This window comes from Anabrus simplex, chromosome 3 (genome assembly GCF_040414725.1).
Source record: "Anabrus simplex isolate iqAnaSimp1 chromosome 3, ASM4041472v1, whole genome shotgun sequence".
Classification (NCBI taxonomy): domain Eukaryota; kingdom Metazoa; phylum Arthropoda; class Insecta; order Orthoptera; family Tettigoniidae; genus Anabrus; species Anabrus simplex.
Window position 1 is genome coordinate 382,384,076 of NC_090267.1, and position 19,685 is coordinate 382,403,760.

General features: G+C 37.8%; 1 protein-coding gene across 2 annotated transcripts in view; it reads right to left on the minus strand.

The window, feature by feature from the left end:
- The window catches only part of LOC136867357 (beta-galactosidase-1-like protein 2), a 212,971-nt gene that overhangs the window by 47,750 nt on the left and 145,536 nt on the right, over nucleotides 1–19,685 (minus strand). For both annotated transcript variants that reach the window (XM_067144526.2, XM_067144525.2), the window contains exons 5-6: nucleotides 17,523–17,670; nucleotides 8,847–8,996 (exon numbers count right to left, since the gene is read on the minus strand). In XM_067144526.2, the coding sequence (XP_067000627.2) occupies nucleotides 8,847–8,996; nucleotides 17,523–17,670 (298 nt within the window). The remainder of the gene's footprint in view (nucleotides 1–8,846; nucleotides 8,997–17,522; nucleotides 17,671–19,685) is intronic.

The following is a 19,685-nucleotide window of genomic DNA, read 5'->3' on the forward strand; positions in this document are numbered from 1 at the left end:
GATGTTTCAAATGCAACTGGAAGAAGAACAAGCCTTCAAAAACCAGGTGCACTACTTGTGGTTATTTTATCTGCAGAGAGAACACTGTGCCTATGTGTCAAGACTGTGCAGAAAGTGAGCAGGTGACCGAACTCGATGACGGGGAGTAGAAGACATAGGCCTGTAACGAGTGTGATGAGCATGCCTTGCCTTAGACTAGAACACTTTTCATTGTGGTAAAATAATTGTTATGGTAGGCATTAACAATCAGAGTTGAAAAAAGAGCAGTTAGTGTGTGCATAAACACCTGTTTCTTATGACATTCATTGTTTTTAGTGAAGGTATCTAATCCCACAATTACGTCCCACATTGTTACAGTAGGCAATTATTGTGTTTTCTTGGCATTTTAATTACATATTACTACTTCTGTAAAATATGCATGGCTTTATAAAACTTCTGTTGCCATTATAATAAATTTTAACAATTCTAGGTTTAATTTTTGAAAAAGGTACAAAAACATTGGTTTAACACAGATGTATAACACCTATGAGTATTTATTTGTGTTACTGTAATATTCCACCTATAAAGAAATATCAATTGTGAGACAAATACATCATATGTAAAGCTCTATTTGTCTTTATCATGATCAGGGAGGAAAACTCTGTGAGCAACCGCAGACGTATGAACACTACGCGCCCTCTCACGGGTTAAGTGCAGTCTAGAATTGTAGTGTAGTTTTTTTATTAAAACTAGCTGTAGAACCTGTCACTGACAGGACAATCACATAGCATGTGCAAAGTTATCTAAACCCCAGCTACTTTCCGCCATTTTTCAGGCATGCTGTTTTAGTCGGGATGCAGCAATAACCCCATCTATCGGAGATGAGTGGCGGCAGAAGAGACAAATCACACCACAACAATGGTCAATGTAATGTTGTTGTTGATCAATCTTATGAGCTTTCGATATTGTAGGCTTTCTCTTTTCTTCTGACTCTTGATTTATTAAAGTATCTAATGCAAAGGCAGCCCTTCCCTCTTTCATGATGCCTTCTTGTCTTATTCTTTAAGCGATTGTTCCTTTGCAATTTTTCTCATTTTTTATAATCATCTTCACAATTTTCCTTGTCAATATAGACCGATGACCAAGCAGTTTTACACCTTAAGACAATCATGACAAAAAACCGTCACCACTTAACACGATTAAACAATATTTCCATGTTAGCGATACTCAGTGTTGATACAGACAGCGACAAAAGACAAATTCATCAATTCTATTATAATAGTCGGTATGTTAAAACTGTATAAGACATAAATGATTGGAACATTTATTCTCTATAACTTTTGTTAGGTAATACTTTTTGATAGGACCAATAACATAGGTACTTAAAAAAATTAAATTTTTGGCACATTTCCCTAAACTACCATTTCACTCAGCATGAATACAAATTATTTACAGCCTAGACTATAGTACCTTATGCCAAGATTTTACATAACTTTCATTAAATTCTGTTCATCCATTTACTTGTGGTTTGGCATTGATGTGGACTTAGTAACAAAAATTGAAATTTATGAATATCTCTGTTATCATAGCCGGTATGGTAAAAATGTATAAGACATAAATGATCGGAAATTGAATTCTATATAACTTTAGTTATGTATTATTTATCAACAGGATCACTAATAACGTACGTGTTTGAGAATTACATTTTAGGCCTTCCCCTAAACTACCATTTCACTCAATGTGAATAAAATTATTTATAGCCTAGATTGTAGTGCCTCATCCCTTTCTCGTGATGCCTGTGCCGACAGACAGACAGACAGACAGACAGACAGACAGACAGACAGACAGACAGACAGACAGACAGACAGACAGACAGACAGACAGACAGACAGACAGACAGACAGACAGACAAACAGACAGACATGGCGGAAAATTAAAAAGTTCATTTCCTTCTTACTGTGGACATGACTGATACAGAAAAACCATTCCTTTTAAATTCTGAGAAATATACAGACAAAACTCTTATTTTATATATATATATAGACTATCCTTCTTTCGTTGTGTAATCCTTGTGTAGTCCTTTCAAAATTTCAATATGTAAAACTGTACCTTGGACTCTGCTGTATGCTGATGATGTGCTGTTGTCTTCTGAATTTAAGACTGATATTCAACATAAAGTTCATATATGGAATGACTGTCTCACAGATATCTACCTAAGGCTCAACATAAAGAAAAGAGAATATTTCACTAAATATTTAAATTATTTGGATACCATCAAAATCAACGGTGCTGACCTACCAACAACAAGGACTAAAATATTTTAGTTCAACAATTTCTGCTGAGGGAAACCTTAGCGCTGATATCTCTAACCACTCTAATAGTGCATAGCATTCTGTGACTAGTGTATTCTGTAACAGGAAGATTCCAGACAAGTTCAAGTCAAAAATATACCATTTTGTTGTCTGTCCAGTTTCCCTGTATGTTGCTGAATACTGGCCTTCGTCAAAAGAAGTGGAACAACAATTTGTTGTCATGAGAACAAAGATGGACTGGTAGACATCTAGCCTCTTCATGTCACAAATGACAAAGTTTGCAGGAGCCACCTGGTGAGAGACAACCCAATTGTTGCAAAAAAGAGGAGCGAAAGCCATCTACGTTGGTAGAGAGACGTACTTTGAGCAAAAGCGGCAAGAATGGGAATGACAGGCTTTACTTTGCAAACTCAAGCGAGGTGCACATAGCGAACTGACAGCAATAACAGGCTGTATTCCTCACCTCACGGGATGAGCAAGGAGCGACCTGGCAGGAGACAACAGCTTAGTTCTCCCATTCTTTGTCCTGCATGGTTCGGTCATTAGAAGAGCTCTATACTTGTGCTAGTGGGACACAAGATTTACTTGATGCTCTCACTGATTGTGATTATACTGTGCAGAGTAAAAATTATCCATCACGGTTAAGTACACCACTGAGTCGTCTTCTTCTCGAAACGTTTCAGCTTATGCAGGTCGTTCACAGAGCATTATCCAATCTTCTCTTTATTTCCCACAGTCTATCGTTCATCGCTGTCTCCCATTGTAGTCCTGTCCGATTTATGTCATCCTCCTAATGATTGTTCATGGTCTTCTTCCAGATTCTGTCCAATCCATAGCTCTTCTTGTCCCATTCTTTTGATGTGGCCAAACCATTTCAGCCTATTTCTCTCCATAGTTTCTTTTAGGGGGTTGATCCGTAGCGTATTGCATATTGTTTCATTTCTTATCTTGTCCGTCCTCATTTTATCCAAGATCCCTTGCAGAAAGCGCATCCCTGTCGCTTGTAATCTACTCAGATCTTTTTTTGTCCAAGTCTAACATTCAGATCCATAGGTCAATATTGGCAAATAATATGATAATAACAAGTATTTATTGTTGAAACACATCTTAAAAGAGGAAACCGAACAATAAGTGTGTGTGGAAGTACTGCAAATTACTTCTGGAAAGTTCTATACCATCAAAACAATATGGAAATAATTTTTGAAAGCTGCTATGACATTCTTTCTTTCTTCTTTCTTTTCTAGCCTATTTCAATCCACTGCTGGATATAGGCCTCTTCCATGTGCTTCCATCGTCTTCGGTCTTGAGCCACTTGGAACCAGCGTGTTCCGGCCAACAGCTTTATGTCGTCGAGCCATCTCTTCAGGGGTCTTCCAATGCCTCTCTTGTGTCCCCATGGTCTCCAGTGAATAATCCTAGAGGTCCACCTGTTGTAGTCTTGTCGAGCTACGTGTCCTACCCATTGCCATTTTAGTTTTGCTACTATCTCTAGGATGTCTGTTACATTAGTTCTTCTCCTGATGTCCTCTGAACGGATTTTATCCCTAAGGCTGATCCCTAGCATCTGTCGCTCCATGGCTCGTTGTGTTCGCTGAAGCTTGCGAGCACTTTCCTTCGTCAGAGTCATCGTTTCCAGACCGCAAGTTGTAACTGGCAGCACGCACGTATTATAAACCTTGGTCTTCAGGTTAATTGGAACATCCTTGTTAGTGAGGATGAATCTTAGTTTTCGGAATGCAGTCCAACTCATACCTATTCTGCGAGGAATTTCTGCACGTTGGTTGTCTTTTCCAAGTTTTATCTTGTGTCCAAGATAGATGTACTCATCGACAGCTTCTATATATTGGTTTCCCGTTTTAAGTGGTCGACTCTCTGGGCTTAGTATTTTCGTTTTATTAATGTTCATTTCCAAACCAATCTTAGCAGAAGCAGTTTTTAATTCTTGGATCATGCTTTCTAGCTCATCTAGATTTTCACTTATGAGCACAATGTCATCGGCAAAACGCAGGTGGTTCAAATATACCCCGTTGATTTTTATTCCTTTATTATCCCAATGAAGGGTTTTGAATACATCTTCCAAGGCAAGGGTAAACAGCTTTGGAAAGATTGTGTCACCTTGTCGAACTCCTTTGCCAACTGGGATTTTATTGGTGATGAGGTCTTCGTCCACTCTGACTACCATTGTTGCTTGATCATAAATGTTTTCCAGAAGCTTTATATACCTTGAGTTTATCAAGGCATTTTGAAGAGCCTTCATGATTGCCCAGATCTCCACTGAGTCAAAAGCTTTTTTATAATCAATGAAGGCCAGATGAATCTTGATGTTGTACTCAGTGGTTTTCTCCAGAAGAAGACGAATAGTCTGGATGTGTTCAACAGTTGAGAAGCCTTTACGAAATCCCGCTTGCTCGGCAGGTTGATAAAAATCCAGTTCTCTTGTGAGGCGGTTGGTTACAATTTTAGTCAGGAGCTTATAAAGGTGTGATAACAAACTCACAGGACGATAGTTCTCTAAATTTTCCTTATCACCTTTCTTGAAGAGAAGTATCACTTCAGCATTTTTCCAATTTTCTGGTATTCTTCCAGAGTTAATACACTTGTTCATGAGTATTCTCACGGCTTCTAGCAGATCTCTTCCACCTAATTTCAGCATTTCATTCGTTATTTTATCCTCCCCAGGGGATTTTTTATTCCTTAGTTGTTTAAGAGCACTTTCAATCTCAGCAGTGGTTACTTCCGGTGTTACTTCATGTGTATAATTCTGGGCTAGTTGTTCATCACTGGATGGTTTATTAATGGTTGATGTATACAGCTTGTAGTAGAAATCTCTAATAACTTCGGTAATCTTTTGCCTATCTGTGACTATTTCTCCATTTTGGTTCTTAAGTTTTGTAATTTTTGGTCTTCCTGTAGACATGCTGTTCTTTAAAATTTTCATGTTTTTATTTTCTTCAATTGTCTGTATGATCATGTTATTATTAAATTTCCTTAGATCTTTTCTTATTTCCTTGCGAATGGTCTTGTTAAGATTTTTGTATTCTGCTGTATCCCTGTCCATTGTCTTCCTGTCCTTAATGAGCTGCATGGTATTGAGTGAAAGTCGGCTCTTCTTATTAGTTTTCTTCAATGGGATCTCCTTTGCTGCATTTTGAATACTGACTGTAATTTTCTCATTAAGTTCGTTCACGTCCAAGTATTTCAAATCTTCTGTTGGGTTAAGTTTTTTGGTAAGAGCTTGTTGAAATGATGATTGATGTGTTTCTAAGTCCTCTACTCTTGGAAAAGTGTACCCCCTTGTCATTTTGGACCGTTCAAGTTTGAGGTCAAATGTAAAGGTTGCTCGAACTAGCCTATGGTCGCTTCCTGTATCAAATCTATTGAGAACAGTAACATCTGTACAATATTTCTTCTTGTTGGTCAGGATAAAATCTATCTCATTCTTGGTTTGTCCATCGGGGCTCTTCCATGTCCATTTTCGTTGGATGGGCTTTTTAAAGAAAGTATTCATGCAATAGAGATTTTCGGCTGTGAGATATTCTAGCAATCTTTCTCCTCTTTCGTTTCGATCGCCTAGTCCATATGTACCAATGTTCTCTGGGTCTCCGATTTCCTTTTGACCCACTTTTGCATTGAAGTCTCCAATGATGATACAGAGTTGTGTCTTTTCTAAATTTTTCGCTTTGGTGATATCTTCATACAGCTGTTCCACTGCCTCTTCGTCAGAAGTACTCGTTGGAGCATAGACATGTATGACTTGTATGGAGAATTTACTATTCAATTTGAGGACGATATATATCACTCTGAAAGAGACACAAATCATCTTGTGTATGAATTCTTTGATATTTTTATTGACAAGAATAGCAACCCCATGTGTAGAAGCATCCCCGTTATTACGTAAGATGACATGACCTGATGGAAGGGTCTCAGCTTTTTCTCCTTGAAGGCGAGTCTCACAAATACCCAGAATATCCCATTTTATGGCTATGACATTAAAGTAACAAAATAAAATCAAAAGTTTCTTTCCTGTTTTCTCTGATAATGAAGCTGTATTCTTATTCCCTCTTATTGAAGAGAATAGCAGCTGTCTCCAGTAGGAAGGACCGGTAGGGTTCCAGGGGAGTACAGCCTGTCCTTCCCGTCAGCTCGCGTGCCTTCCTTGAGTTTGCCTTAAACTCTTGTTTGGTGGCCACTGTATAATGTACTTTAAGTTATCCAGTTTCTTGAGAGAAAGGACGAGCAAAGAAGCTGACCAAAACTTGTATTTTATGAGTAAAATAATTGACCTGTCCCAGCTTCACATGGGTGGCCTTACATATTAAATATCTCCCATATATACTACGTTACATGACTCTCTATCTGGGGCCATCCCAATTACATTTTCTTTGGAAGTAAGACGTGACAGGGCCACAGAGTTTACCATGAGAAAACATTCAATGCTCAGGCTCTGTCTTTATTAATGGTCATTCTAAAACATACTTTTACTGAAAACTGGAGCCTTTTAAACTAAAATGGTAGGTTGGTGGTTATCATTGGTATTCGAGGGATCAAAACAGTTTCACCAGCTCCACACCCAGTGAGGATCGTGCACTCAAGTAGAATTTTTTTTAATGATTTGATTAGCAATCTTGTACCATTGCATAATTTTGGTGTGTTTAGGTTGCGGAGCAATAATATGGGGAACCTGCTTTAAAAATCAGTTTGTGGAGAGTAGTTCCAGGAGGAGTCAAAGAATTTCAAAGTTCAGTTGGATAATGCACTGCCCCTTTTATATCCAGGACAGTATCAACTGAACGGTTAGAATGTTCATAGATTACAAAATTATTAGAATTACGTGTTCTAATAACATTGATGTTGTGCATGCCTGGTGCGATCTCTGAGCATATGCTGTTCTCTATCAACAGACATTTCTCTATCTCTTTGGGACCTATGACTTTCACAATCTTGAGATATTTGTTTTGCTCCAGGAAAGTTTCCCATCTCTCCACAAAGACTGGTTTGCCCGTTTAGTCTCTAAATGGTCTTCTCTCTCATCATAACTTTCATTATTGCGTAGTACGCGTAGTCTTTTAGTATTTGCCATGTTGTATGCTATATTAGCATGTCGTCAAGGCATGATGAAATTGCAAAGGCACTGTAAGAGACAAAACTTTATGATTTACTTGACATAAAGCGTGACTTTGAATCTCTAAATGGTCGTCTCTTTCATCATAACTTTCATTCCGATATTAGCACAATTAAAAGGAAAAAACCAATGACTTTAACACAATCTACATTATATTGCTCAGCACAGCCATTCACAGCAAGATACAAAACTCATATAATGCGATCTCGCCTTATACATAGCGCCAGTGGTCAAATTCTAAACTATACGACTTGCTTGTTTGAGATAAACCATGACTTTCAGTCTTACAGATAGCGCCTACGGTCAATATAAGCAGTGCCAGAGGAAGTATTCTAGGCAACGTCATGCAGAAAAAGCAAATTGCCTGTCTTAAAGATGGCTGGCAGTAAGGCTAAGCTCTGTGATCTAGGCAACGCTGTGAATAGAAAGCAGAGTGCACATCATCTTCATGGTTTCCATGGTAGTGATGGCAAAACAAACTGGGTGACCGTATTAATTAATTAAAAATATATTTCCATTGACTTTTCAAGAAATGTAAGATTTTTTCTGTACTATGAGAAGATTTAGAATATTTTGGTACAAACCACACCTTTTAACTCCCTCTGGTTTAAGAGCTTGAGTTTTGTGAAACGTACACATTAGCATTTTTATATAGATATTAATAATTTTCATAATAATTTTCTACTTTATGTTATTTTAATATCATTTTAGATTTTAACTGTGTATGGTTAATTTCTCAGGGTTGAGAAATGGGTGTTAGTGTTCATCTTAAATCTTCCCGCAATATACCACATTATCAACCACCACAGAAACACACAATGATGAATACCTCCCTCCACACAGGGTTGGCATCAGTAAGGGCATCAGGCTGTAAAACTGGCTCAAATCCACATTGAATGCCAACTCCAATAAACTGGGGAAAACGGGCAGGAAGAAGGAGATGTGAAACAAAAGAGCCACAGGGACAGTTACAAATAGACGATTGTGGAGGTGCTTAGTTAATTCACAGAGACTTGCAGACTTAATGCTGAAAGTTGTAACAGTCTATTATGAAAAAAAGAGAGTGAGTGAGAGAGAGAGCCCCCTCTCTCTCTCACACACACACATAAAGGCAGAATACAGCAATAAATACTGTTTGGTCATAGTGGTTAGAGAAAGAAAGAAAGAAAGAAAGAAAGAAAGAAAGAAAGAAAGAAAGAAAGAAAGAAAGAAAGAAAGAAAGAGACAAACAAACAAACAAACAAACAAAACAAACAAAAAAACAAAAACAAACAAACAAAAAAAGGATACCTGTGTCATTCCTCAATCTGCACCTGCTCTTCATCTTAAGCTAGTAATATAATTAACACATATAAAAACTTTGGTTACAGAGTGAACCGAGAACCTTAGTATGGATCACGTCCTCTGTTACTCCTTTCTGACAAAGCACTAACCTTTAACTGATCGAGTATGGTGATTTTCTGTCCAATGATCAAACCAGCCGGTCCAGTATTCCATGACCATTAGAGGTTTATCAGGTTGTAGATTGTGTAGAGTTGTCAGCTGACTTTGTGCATCAGTTTGGAAATTAGCAGTCATCAACACTGCAAAAGTTCACACATTTATTATAAATAAATTGGGTAATTTACAATATAGCCTAATAACAAAAATATACACCTAGGCAGATATTCAAGTAATCAAGGGCTAATCAAATGATATGGCAAATAATAATAAGTGAACTGTAAAGATAAATGTTGTCTTATCTTTTAAAAATTATTTTTAAAAATTTTCAGGAGTATTTGGTTTCAGAATTTGGTGAACATACTGTACACTTCAAGACATACTGCTCTCCTAAGAGCAAGTAAATTGTATTACATTTCTTGGAATATTTAATGGAATAATGCAGGGGAGAATCCATTACCAGTAAATAAAGAATAAAGCAGTGTCAATAAAACACACAAGAATCTCATTATCAATTAGAAAATTTATTAATTTATTTCTTCTTCTTACAATTTGCTTAATATTGACAAACTCACATTCCTGAAGTGATGAGACACTGGACTGAGAAAGCAAAAGCGATGAATCAGGTGTAGTGTACATATTTATAAACTAGTATTTTGGCACAGTTTCCATGGCTAAATAGTTAGCATGCTGGCCTTTGGTCACAGGGGTCCCGGGTTTGATTCCCGGCAGGGTTGGGAATTTTAACCATCATTGGTTAATTTTGCTGGCACGGGGGCTGGGTGTATGTGTCCTCTTCGTTATCATTTCATCCTCATAACGACGTGCAGGTCGCCTACGGGAGTCAAATCAAAAGACCTGCACCTGGCGAGCCAAACATGTCCTCGGACACTCCCGACACTACAAGCCATACGCCATTTCATTTCATTTTGCATAGTTTTTGAAATACATAAAGGTAGATGCAATGTACTTGAATGTGTGTTACACAGAGAAAGAGGGAGAGGGAAAAGAGAGAGAGGGAGAAAAGAAAGAGAGAGAGAGAGATAGGGAGAAGAGGGATAAGAGAGAGAGGGGGGATGGTGGTAGTAGGGCCTCCATACATAATACCGTCGGGGTCGGAAAAGAACAAGAGTTGACCGAGGGAGGTCGGATAGGATAGATGAAAGTGAGGAGCCTGGCACAAGTAAGTGGAAGCAATGCCAGGACTCAGCTGAGGGCCTCGTGGTCGCCAACCCACGCTCCAAAGTTCAGAGCCCCTGTGGCCCCTTTTAGTCGCCTCTTACGACAGGCAGGGATACCATGGGTGTTATTCTACCACCCCTAGCCACAGAGGGTAGAGAGAGGGGGAGAGGGAAAAAGATGGAGAGAGAGAGAGAATGTGTGCACACACACACACACACACGTATATTCTTTATTCTTGTTTTGTTGTGTCAACAATGTCAAAAGTAAAACCATCTAAAGCTGTAGAGGAACATGCTGGCAGACAACCAACTGTCTTTCATATTAAAAAACCTGCATATGGTGACTGTCATTTATAGCAACACAGAATAAGGTAAGTACTGAACACTACAGTTACGGAGTGTTGTTATTCAATATTGTGTTAGGTTTTTTATTCCAGGCATTTTCTCGTATGGAATGCTATTGTTACCACAGAATGCAGCAATGATGTATACTGGGATCAAAACGTAGGCTACCACTAGACTTAGGTTACCCCTTTTCGATAGCTGGTTTAGTGTACGTTAAGCCTGGAGCATTTTGAGCTGCAGCCAATAGCCACCAGAGTAGCCTGCTGTGTTGTCAAGGCCATTTCACAAACTACTGCCCTGGCCTCTGCTACTGCCAATAATCAACATCTAATCAGTGAAGATGGTAGTCTAATGTTTATCAAATTAAAGTCCGGCTTTGTGGCTAAATGGATAGAATGCTTGTCTTTGGTTCGATGACACTGGTTCAATTTTCAGAATGAACCCTCTTGTACTCTTAATTCCCCTGGCTTGGGGACTGGGTGTTTATGACATCCTCACCATTAATTTCATCCTTATTGTCACCACCAAGCCTATACAGATGCCATGCATCATTATTATTATATAACTATTATTATTAAATTAAAATTTTGAATTTTACGGCATTACCAGTGGTTGTACCCATTGTTCACTGATTTATTAGCTTCCTCGAAAGATCAATGGCTGTGTTCGACCCATGATCACAGGTTCTATTCCAACCAACAAAAGAGAACACTAAACCTGGAAGACTGCATTTCATTTTAGCAGAATTACCTATAAAAAGAAAATTATACTACTCCTATAACAGCAGCCCTGCAGTGTCTTCCTACAAGGATGTAGAAGAAAACGGCAGTGTAATACCAGCTCTCTGTTATCTATATAATTAAGTCAGAAGTATGAGGTAAGAAAGTATATACGATGAGTAATGCAGATGTAACGGATCAAACACCCCATATATATAATTAAAAACAATTGCACGCTGGACGCCAGGCTTCAAAATTAAATGTAATTTGAAACCGAATTTAGATATAAAAAGTACTAAACATAATTTAATAATAATAATAATGTTATTTGTTTTACGTCCCACTAACTACTTTTTAAGGTCTTCGGAGACGCGGAGGTGCCAGAATTTAGTCCCGCAGGAGTTCTTTTACGTGCCAGTAAATCTGCCGACATGGGGCTGTCGTATTTGAGCACCTTCAAATACCACCGGACTGAGCCAGGATCGAACCTGCCAAGTTGGGTTTAGAAGGCCAGCGCCTTAACCGTCTGAGCCACTCAGCCCGGCAAACATAATTTAATGAGACTATCTCCGTCGTGAGGTATAGGGATACTAACCATTAAATACCATGTGGAAAAACATAGGGAACCTTTTAAAAAATAAATTATTTAACGACGTAAAAAAAGTTTTATTTAAAAAAAATGAAATTACGTAAAAACGAGTTTTTACCAAAATTAAAAATTACTGACTGAGATTACAATTCATTACTACACGCGCAGACTTGCGTTAACAGGGATTACTAATGCTCACCGTAGGTTGATCTTTTCGTCGTCTGCTTCCGTGGTTGATCGTTGTCGTCCCTCTTCCACCAGCATCATCCTTGGCATCTGCTTCATGGAATGGATTCCACCCTGAATCTATCACTCCCTATTGTGCTGAGTACCAAAAACACAGTACCAGCCTTACAATGTGAAATTCCACATAGGAATTAATTGAATATATTATTTGAACTTGTCTTTCTAAATAATCTGAGTAAGTCTCACAGAGCCGATAAGAAATATTGAGTATAAGCACATCGTAAGCGATGCACTCAAATAGCAGAGTTGGATGCAGAATGCCGAATACAGAATCAGAATGGTGAATAAGAATGATCTGCACCACGCCGTGTAGATCTATATAAATCCTCTTCATATTCCCACTTCCTCCCTTGGTGTCACATGACATCTCGTTCCAATGAGAGCCGATATACGTCACTACCCTGTCGATATATAGATGAAGTGTCTGTCCTTGACAGAAAAAGCCCTCCTGATAGGAGCACGTGATATGGGGTAATTTTGCCTCCCAACAACGAAATTAGGTATCTTCCTCTTGCTGTTGCGTACGTTTCCAAGAACCTTCCAAAATTAACCTTCCTGGACTATTGCGAGACACCAAGTAGCCTGTTAACGCAAGACCTGTCTTGACATTACCACGGAATATTCTAATATATAACAATTACAATAGATATATAATATAATAATATATATATTACAATTAAAAATTATTTCTCGTTCTTACGTACAATTACATAAATGATGATGATGGACGTTAATAATGAATAAAATTGCATATGATACATATATATACAATTAATTCGGGTGGGCAATCAAATTATGTAAATGTCGTGGCGACCACGATTATTACACACGGTTGTTCATTAGCAGTGGCGATCTGACGGAGTGAAGCTTAGAACATCTATCTCCCCGGTCCCCACAACTATCAGACATTCAGCAGCAAACCGTGAGAGGTAAGGTGAAGGGAGAGGGACGCAGTGCTTGGACTGCAATATCAGTCTCCGATGCCATGCTCTCAGAAATATGTGCGATGTTTTTTCTCATTGCTTTCAAGTTCTGTGCCAGCCCGGCGGAGTAGGGGTAGCGTTTCTGCCTCTTACCTGGAGGGCCCGGGTTTGATTCCCGGCCAGGTCAGGGATTTTTACCTAGATCAGAGGGCTGGTTCAAGGTCCACTCAGTCAACAATTGAGGAGCTATCTGACAATGAGATGGTGGCCATGGTCACGAAAGCCAAGAATAATGGCTGAGAGGATTCGTCGTGCTGACCACACAACACTTCATAATCTGCAGGCCTTCGGGCTGAGCATCTTGGTAGGCCAAGGCCCTTCAGAGCTGTTGTGTACTAGGTTTTGGTTTGGTTTGGTTTGGTTTGGCTTGGCTTGGCTTTCAAGTTTTGTAAATGGAACAAGGTGTCAGATGCTTACATCATAATGTGCTCTAAATTTCCATCATTCTCATTTGAGGTTTGGGCTTCACCGATAGCCTTGGTAGCCTTCAGTATACGCCACTGGCATGCAGATATTCAGTGATATTTTTTACTGTAATACATGCAAAACCTAAAGAACAGGGATTATTATTATTATTATTATTATTATTATTATTATTATTATTATTATTATTATTATTATTATATCATCATCATCATCATCATCATCATCATCATCATCATAATCATCATCATTCTTTCGAATGGGCCACCAGAGGACCACGTGCCAATTTCAATTCCTTCTTCTTTGTCCTTTCCTTTTCTTCCAGTACACTTTCATCTGTTCACTATGTTTCTTCTTTCTGTCTTCAGACCACTTTGAACCAGTCTTTTTTACTTTCCTACCTTGGAATCCTTCTATTTTCAATACTTTTTCCCGAAAGCCTTCTCTATTATTTATTTCTTCTGTTGTTATGTTGTTTTCTTCTAAATCCTTTCTTACTTCATTGACCCATCTTGTCGTTGATTTCTTACCCCACAAATATCTGAAAATCTTACTGGTTAATCTACTATCTTGCATTCAATATAAATGTCCAAAAAACATAAGTCTCCTTTTCGTCATTACATCTGATATATTTTCTAATTTTTTGATATATTTCAGCATTACTTCGTAATTTCCAACCTTCTGCTGTGTTTTGTGGGCCTAATATTTTCCTCATGATTCGCCTTTCTAGTATTTCTAGTTTATCTAAATTATAGTTTAATGCCAGACATTCGCTTGCATATAGGCATTCTGGCTTCACTACTGTGTTGTAATGCCTTATTTTTGCATTTTTGGATAGGCATCTATTATTGTAGATATCTTTGGTGACACCATAAGCTCTCTCCATTTTATGTACCCTCTCCTCTACTGCAGATTTTTCTAAACCATTTTCTTGGATTATTTCCCCTAGATATTTGAATTTTTTTACCCTCTCTATTTGGCCAATATCTGTTTTCAGAAATTTTGGTGCATCCCAAATATTTGTTAAAAATTTTGTTTTTTCTGCAGAAATTCTTAAGCCAGTTCTGCTGGTGATTCTTTCCAAGACATTTACTTGGATTATAGCAGATGTCACATTTTCAGAAAGTATTGCAAAGTCATCTGTAAATGCAAGACAATTTATTTTGATCCTTTTGTTTCCTCTTCCTAACCTTATCGGTGAAATGTTGAGTTCAATAAGTTTTTCGTTCCAAATTCTCACTATTTTCTCTAGGACACAATTAAAAAGAATTGGGGATAGTCCGTCGCCTTGTCGTACACCAGTTTTTATTTTGAAAGGCTGTGATATCCCTCCCAGAAATTTCACTTTAGAGACTGTGTCTGTAAGTGTTTCACGGATTAGATTTACCAGTTTAGACTTTATGCCAAATTCTCGAATTATTTTATATATTGTTTCTCTGTCAACAAAATCAAAAGCCTTTTTGAAATCTACAAACATGACTACAATGTCCTTTGAATTAAGTAACCTGTGGCGAATTATTGAGTTAAGATTAAATATTTGTTCTGAGCATGATCTTCCTTTCCTGAAACCACCTTGATATTCACCTAAATGATTGTCTAGTGTTGTTTCTACTCTGTTTAATAAAATCTTGGAAAATATTTTATATGCCACTGCTAATAAAGATATTCCTCTGTAGTTATTAACATCCTGTTTATTACCTTTTTTGTGGAGTGGATGTATTATTATTATTATTATTATTATTATTATTATTATTATTATTATTATTATTATAGTTGCAGAACTCTTAAAGAACATAGGCCCAATACACTTGAGGAGGTCACACTAATAATCATGGACATCTGGAAAAAAGAAAAGCTACCTGAAGAATGGAAATGTGCACTTATCCATCCGGTACACAAGAAAGGTGACAAAACCGATGTAAATAACTACAGAGGGATTTCTCTCGTTCAAGTCACCTACAAGATTCTCTCCGCGTGTCTTCTTCAAAGAGTACAAGAACAGCTTGAACACAAAATTGGAGAATATCAAGCCGGTTTCCGACCTGGGCGGTCCTGTGTTGAACAAATTTTTAACTTGAAGACGATATTGAAATATAGAGCAACCCGAAACTCTCCGATTATTTGTAGTTTCGTCGACTTCAAGAAAGCGTACGATTCGGTCGATCGACAGTCTCTCTTTAACATCTTAGAAGAACAAGGGCTTGACCCAAAGACATTAAGACTCATCAAGGAAACACTCATGGACACAAAGTCAAAAGTGAAATTCATGGGTGAAGTATCAGAGCCCTTTGCCATTAAGACCGGCATGCGACAGGGTGACGGACTGTCACCACTGCTTTTCAATCTTGTTCTAGACAAAGTCATTCGGGAATGGGAGAAGGAATTAAAAGTTCAGAAGCACTGGAAACCCATTCAACTTGGCTGAAAGAACGATGACATTATGGTCAGTTGTTCAGCTTTCACAGACGACCTAGTGATACTAACAGACAGTGATATTTCAGCGATCAAACAGATTGAAATCTTCAAGGAATGCGCTGAGAAAACTGGAATAAAAATCTCATTCGAGAAAACCAAGTTTATTTGCACTAAATTCGATATTCAGGAATTACAAACAAAATATGGACACATCAAACGAGTTCCATACTTTAAATATCTCGGTGAGATCCTAGAACCAACAGGGTTGGAAAAGGAAGCACAGAAAGTTTTATTACAAAAACTCAAAAGAGCCTATTGGAGAACCCGTGACATCTACAACAAGAAGTGCATGTCCACACACACAAAAATCAAACATTATAATACGGTGATTAAGCCTGAAGTGCTGTATGCAAGAAAATCTTGGTTCTTAATAATAAAGGTGATCTGGAAAACATCTTGAAGGAGGAAAGGAAGATCTTGATGAAAATTCTAGGCCCAGATAAAAAGGAAGAAGGGTATAGGCTCAAGTCACACAAAGCTACGGAAAGACTGTCTAACCTTGCCGCAGACGTCAGGAAATGAAGACTGAAATTCTATGGACACGTTCACAGACTATTGTCTTCAAGGCTAACCCACAAGATTTTGACATATACCGAAAAACTGAAGAACGTACCATGGATACAAGATGTCAAAAATGATCTGGAAAAGGCCCAGATAGAACCATCAGAAATAGTGGACAGAAACACTTACTGTCACAAGATACATAGATGGGTAGTAAAGCCAGAGAATGAAGTCCCTAAAAGATCGGGGACTAAGTGGTCAGAAGAAAGAAAACAGGCACACAGCGAAAGAATGAAAGCAATATGGTCTGTTAGAAAGGTGAATCATAAATGTAATGCGTGATCCAACAGGGTCCATACGCAAATAATTTATTATTATTATTATTATTATTATTATTATTATTATTTCTTCTTCTTAGACATGTATAAAAAATACAGTTCTCAGTAAACAATATCTTGTTTGAATTCTTGGAATAATTTTAAGAACTGTTTCTGTCGTTTTTCAATTTTTTTAGGTCGTTTTTGGGAATTTATTAGGTCATCAAAATCCAGGCTCTGATCAACACTAATGTTAACCAAAGCATGAGGTACATTAAAAAAAGAAGATAGGTATGGCTAAGAATACATTTAAAAATAAAAATAATCTGTTAATTAATAAAAACTTAAATCTTGAGACCAGAAAAATGTTTATTAAATGTGTTTGGAGTATTCTAACATATGGGAGTGAAACATAGATCCTGGGAAAACAAGAAAGGGACAGACTAGAAGCAGCTGAGATGTGGTTTTGGAGACTATTAAACCGAACAAGCTGGACTGAAAGAAAAAGTAACACCATAGTACTGAGAGAAGAAAATGAAAAGAGAAGTCTCATCAGAGAAATAGAGAAAAAGAAGGTGAAATTGTTTGGACTTAATGAGACAACAGTTTCCTTTGCAGTATCATGGAAGGAAAAGTTTACATCAAGAACCCTATCATACAAATGAAATGCAGCTCCTATGAGGCGATGAAGATGCTGACAATGGACACAGAAAGTTGGCTGCAATGGCAAGCCATCACCTCCAAATTGATGATGATGATGACAACAATTTGAATAAATTAGAGGATTTAAGGTACACTCACATGCAAAAAAAGGAGTACTGTATATGTTTCTATGATTGACAGAATTTCATGTTCATAGAAGAAAAGAATTAGTCATACTAGAAGCTTACCACCAGGTAAGGCTCCTCGATCACCACTGGCTGTTGGAGAGTCTGAAGTATAGAACATACTTGTAATCCCATTGTCATTCATCAGATTCTTCAATAAGTTCAAGTATACTTTGTCCCATACATCAAATGAGCCATATTCATTCTCAATCTGTAACATAGAAGACAAAGGAAATCCTACAAAATCTAGCAAACATTGGAAATGTAATATTATTATTATTTTCAAATGACAGGAATGAGTCAGAACTATAGATCTGAATGTGTAATGGGTGTTATCATTCTTCCACTACAAAGTAATTACAGTATAGGCTATTTTAGAAACAATTTCATATAGGGCATTGTCTTCAGGCAATTCATTCTGACTCCAACCAATTAAGGTGAGTAACTGGAGAGGCTCAAGGTTGCAGCAGGCTAAAGATGCAAGAACAAATCACTGGATTTGCAACACTCATTATTTACACATAATATAGAAGAAGTTGTGAGTTGTTCTTCATGCAAGCAATACTGGATTTATATTGTCAGCATTCAAGAGATGAATAAAAGTGCAATATGAGTGTAATATTTATGAAGGTTACAACTACAACATCTAGTTAAAATGGAGTAGCAGTTGTCACCTGTAACCAATTTGTGAGACAGCATCAGCAAAGTAAGCAGTATATCCAATTCCATAACGAGAATCTAGATCATCTCTGGGTCAACAGTATGTGCCTCATTCCTGCTATATACTTCAGTAGGATGCCTGGTTGAGGAGCAAGAATTCTGGTCTGACCATAAGGCATAGAAAGCTGGCAAGCCTCTGCTAATCAGTGGCAATCAGAGTTGCAATGTTGTAAGATCATGCGATGGTTTCAACCACGTGCATGGATGTTGCAGAAACAGCCAACTAAATGAAGCTGAAGAATGATCAATCAATCAATCAATCAATCAATCAATCAATCAATCAATCAATCAATCAATCAATCAATCAATCAATCAATCAATCAATCAATCAATCAATCAATCAATCAATCAATCAATCAATCAATACTGATCTGCATTTAGGGCAGTCGCCCAGGTGGCAGATTCCCTATCTGTTGTTTTCCTAGCCTTTTCCTAAATGAGTTCAAGTATGTGACCTAGCGCTGACTAATATGTCCTACGAGAAATGTTAATCATATCTCGTCATGCAGTACAGCAGCAATATGCAAAATGACTACTGGCTGGTGCAGAGAAGAGATCTGGAACATGGTTTCCATATTTATTCCTCCTGACAATATTGCTCCCTTGTAAAAGCACTTTGTCCTTGACATCTACCTTCACCTCTACCCACTCATCTGACTCAACAATATCTGAGACAAACATTCAAGAAATCTCTTTATGAACATTATTGGTACACTTCCATTGAACTTGAGAGCCCAGTTATACCAAGACCAACAACCTGCAGAAGCGAGGTTTTCTTCCAGGCAATTCCAACAACCTGCGTAAGTGTAGCATTGTTCAGGATCCAATTCATCTGTTGTAAGCAAATGACATAGCCATTCCAGCTCCTAATTTCTAGAAAGTGAAAGTTTGTCTGAACACAGACAAGAAAAGAAAGAAAGAGAATACTGATCAATTAGCGTGAGAAGCAAGTGCACTTGATTTTGTGGGCATGATAACATTAGAAGGAATTTTAGAGACAAGCAAATATGGTGATAGAATGGGGGGGTAAGTGTGCACTAAAATCCCTAGAAGACTGCCCTAAAGAACTAAGTATCAATGGTTCAGACTGATACCAACCTAGCCAAGTGCTACCTGATCAAATCCACCATCAAGCAAGCAGTTACAGTTGAAAAAGTGGACTAATATGAGGATCTGGAGGGAACTGAGAGTGCCTATGATGTGTACACATTGACTAGAACATAATAGGTATGTATCCATGGAAAATTCAACCTACTGCCACTCCAGTTCATTGTCTGCATGGACACAGTTACTGCAGATTAATAGTTCTCCATCCCTGAAAACCTCTTGACATTGAATTTTATGTCCAGTGAGACACAGTGCAATTAAGTGCTTGATCAGAGAGTAGAAGATAAGGATTTGATATATTTAGGCTGTGGCTTGATCTCATAAAGATTGAGTATCTGGAGTATGGCACCCAGAAAGATGGCACAGTCTTTGACGTTAGCACTCCACTCCTGAAGATTT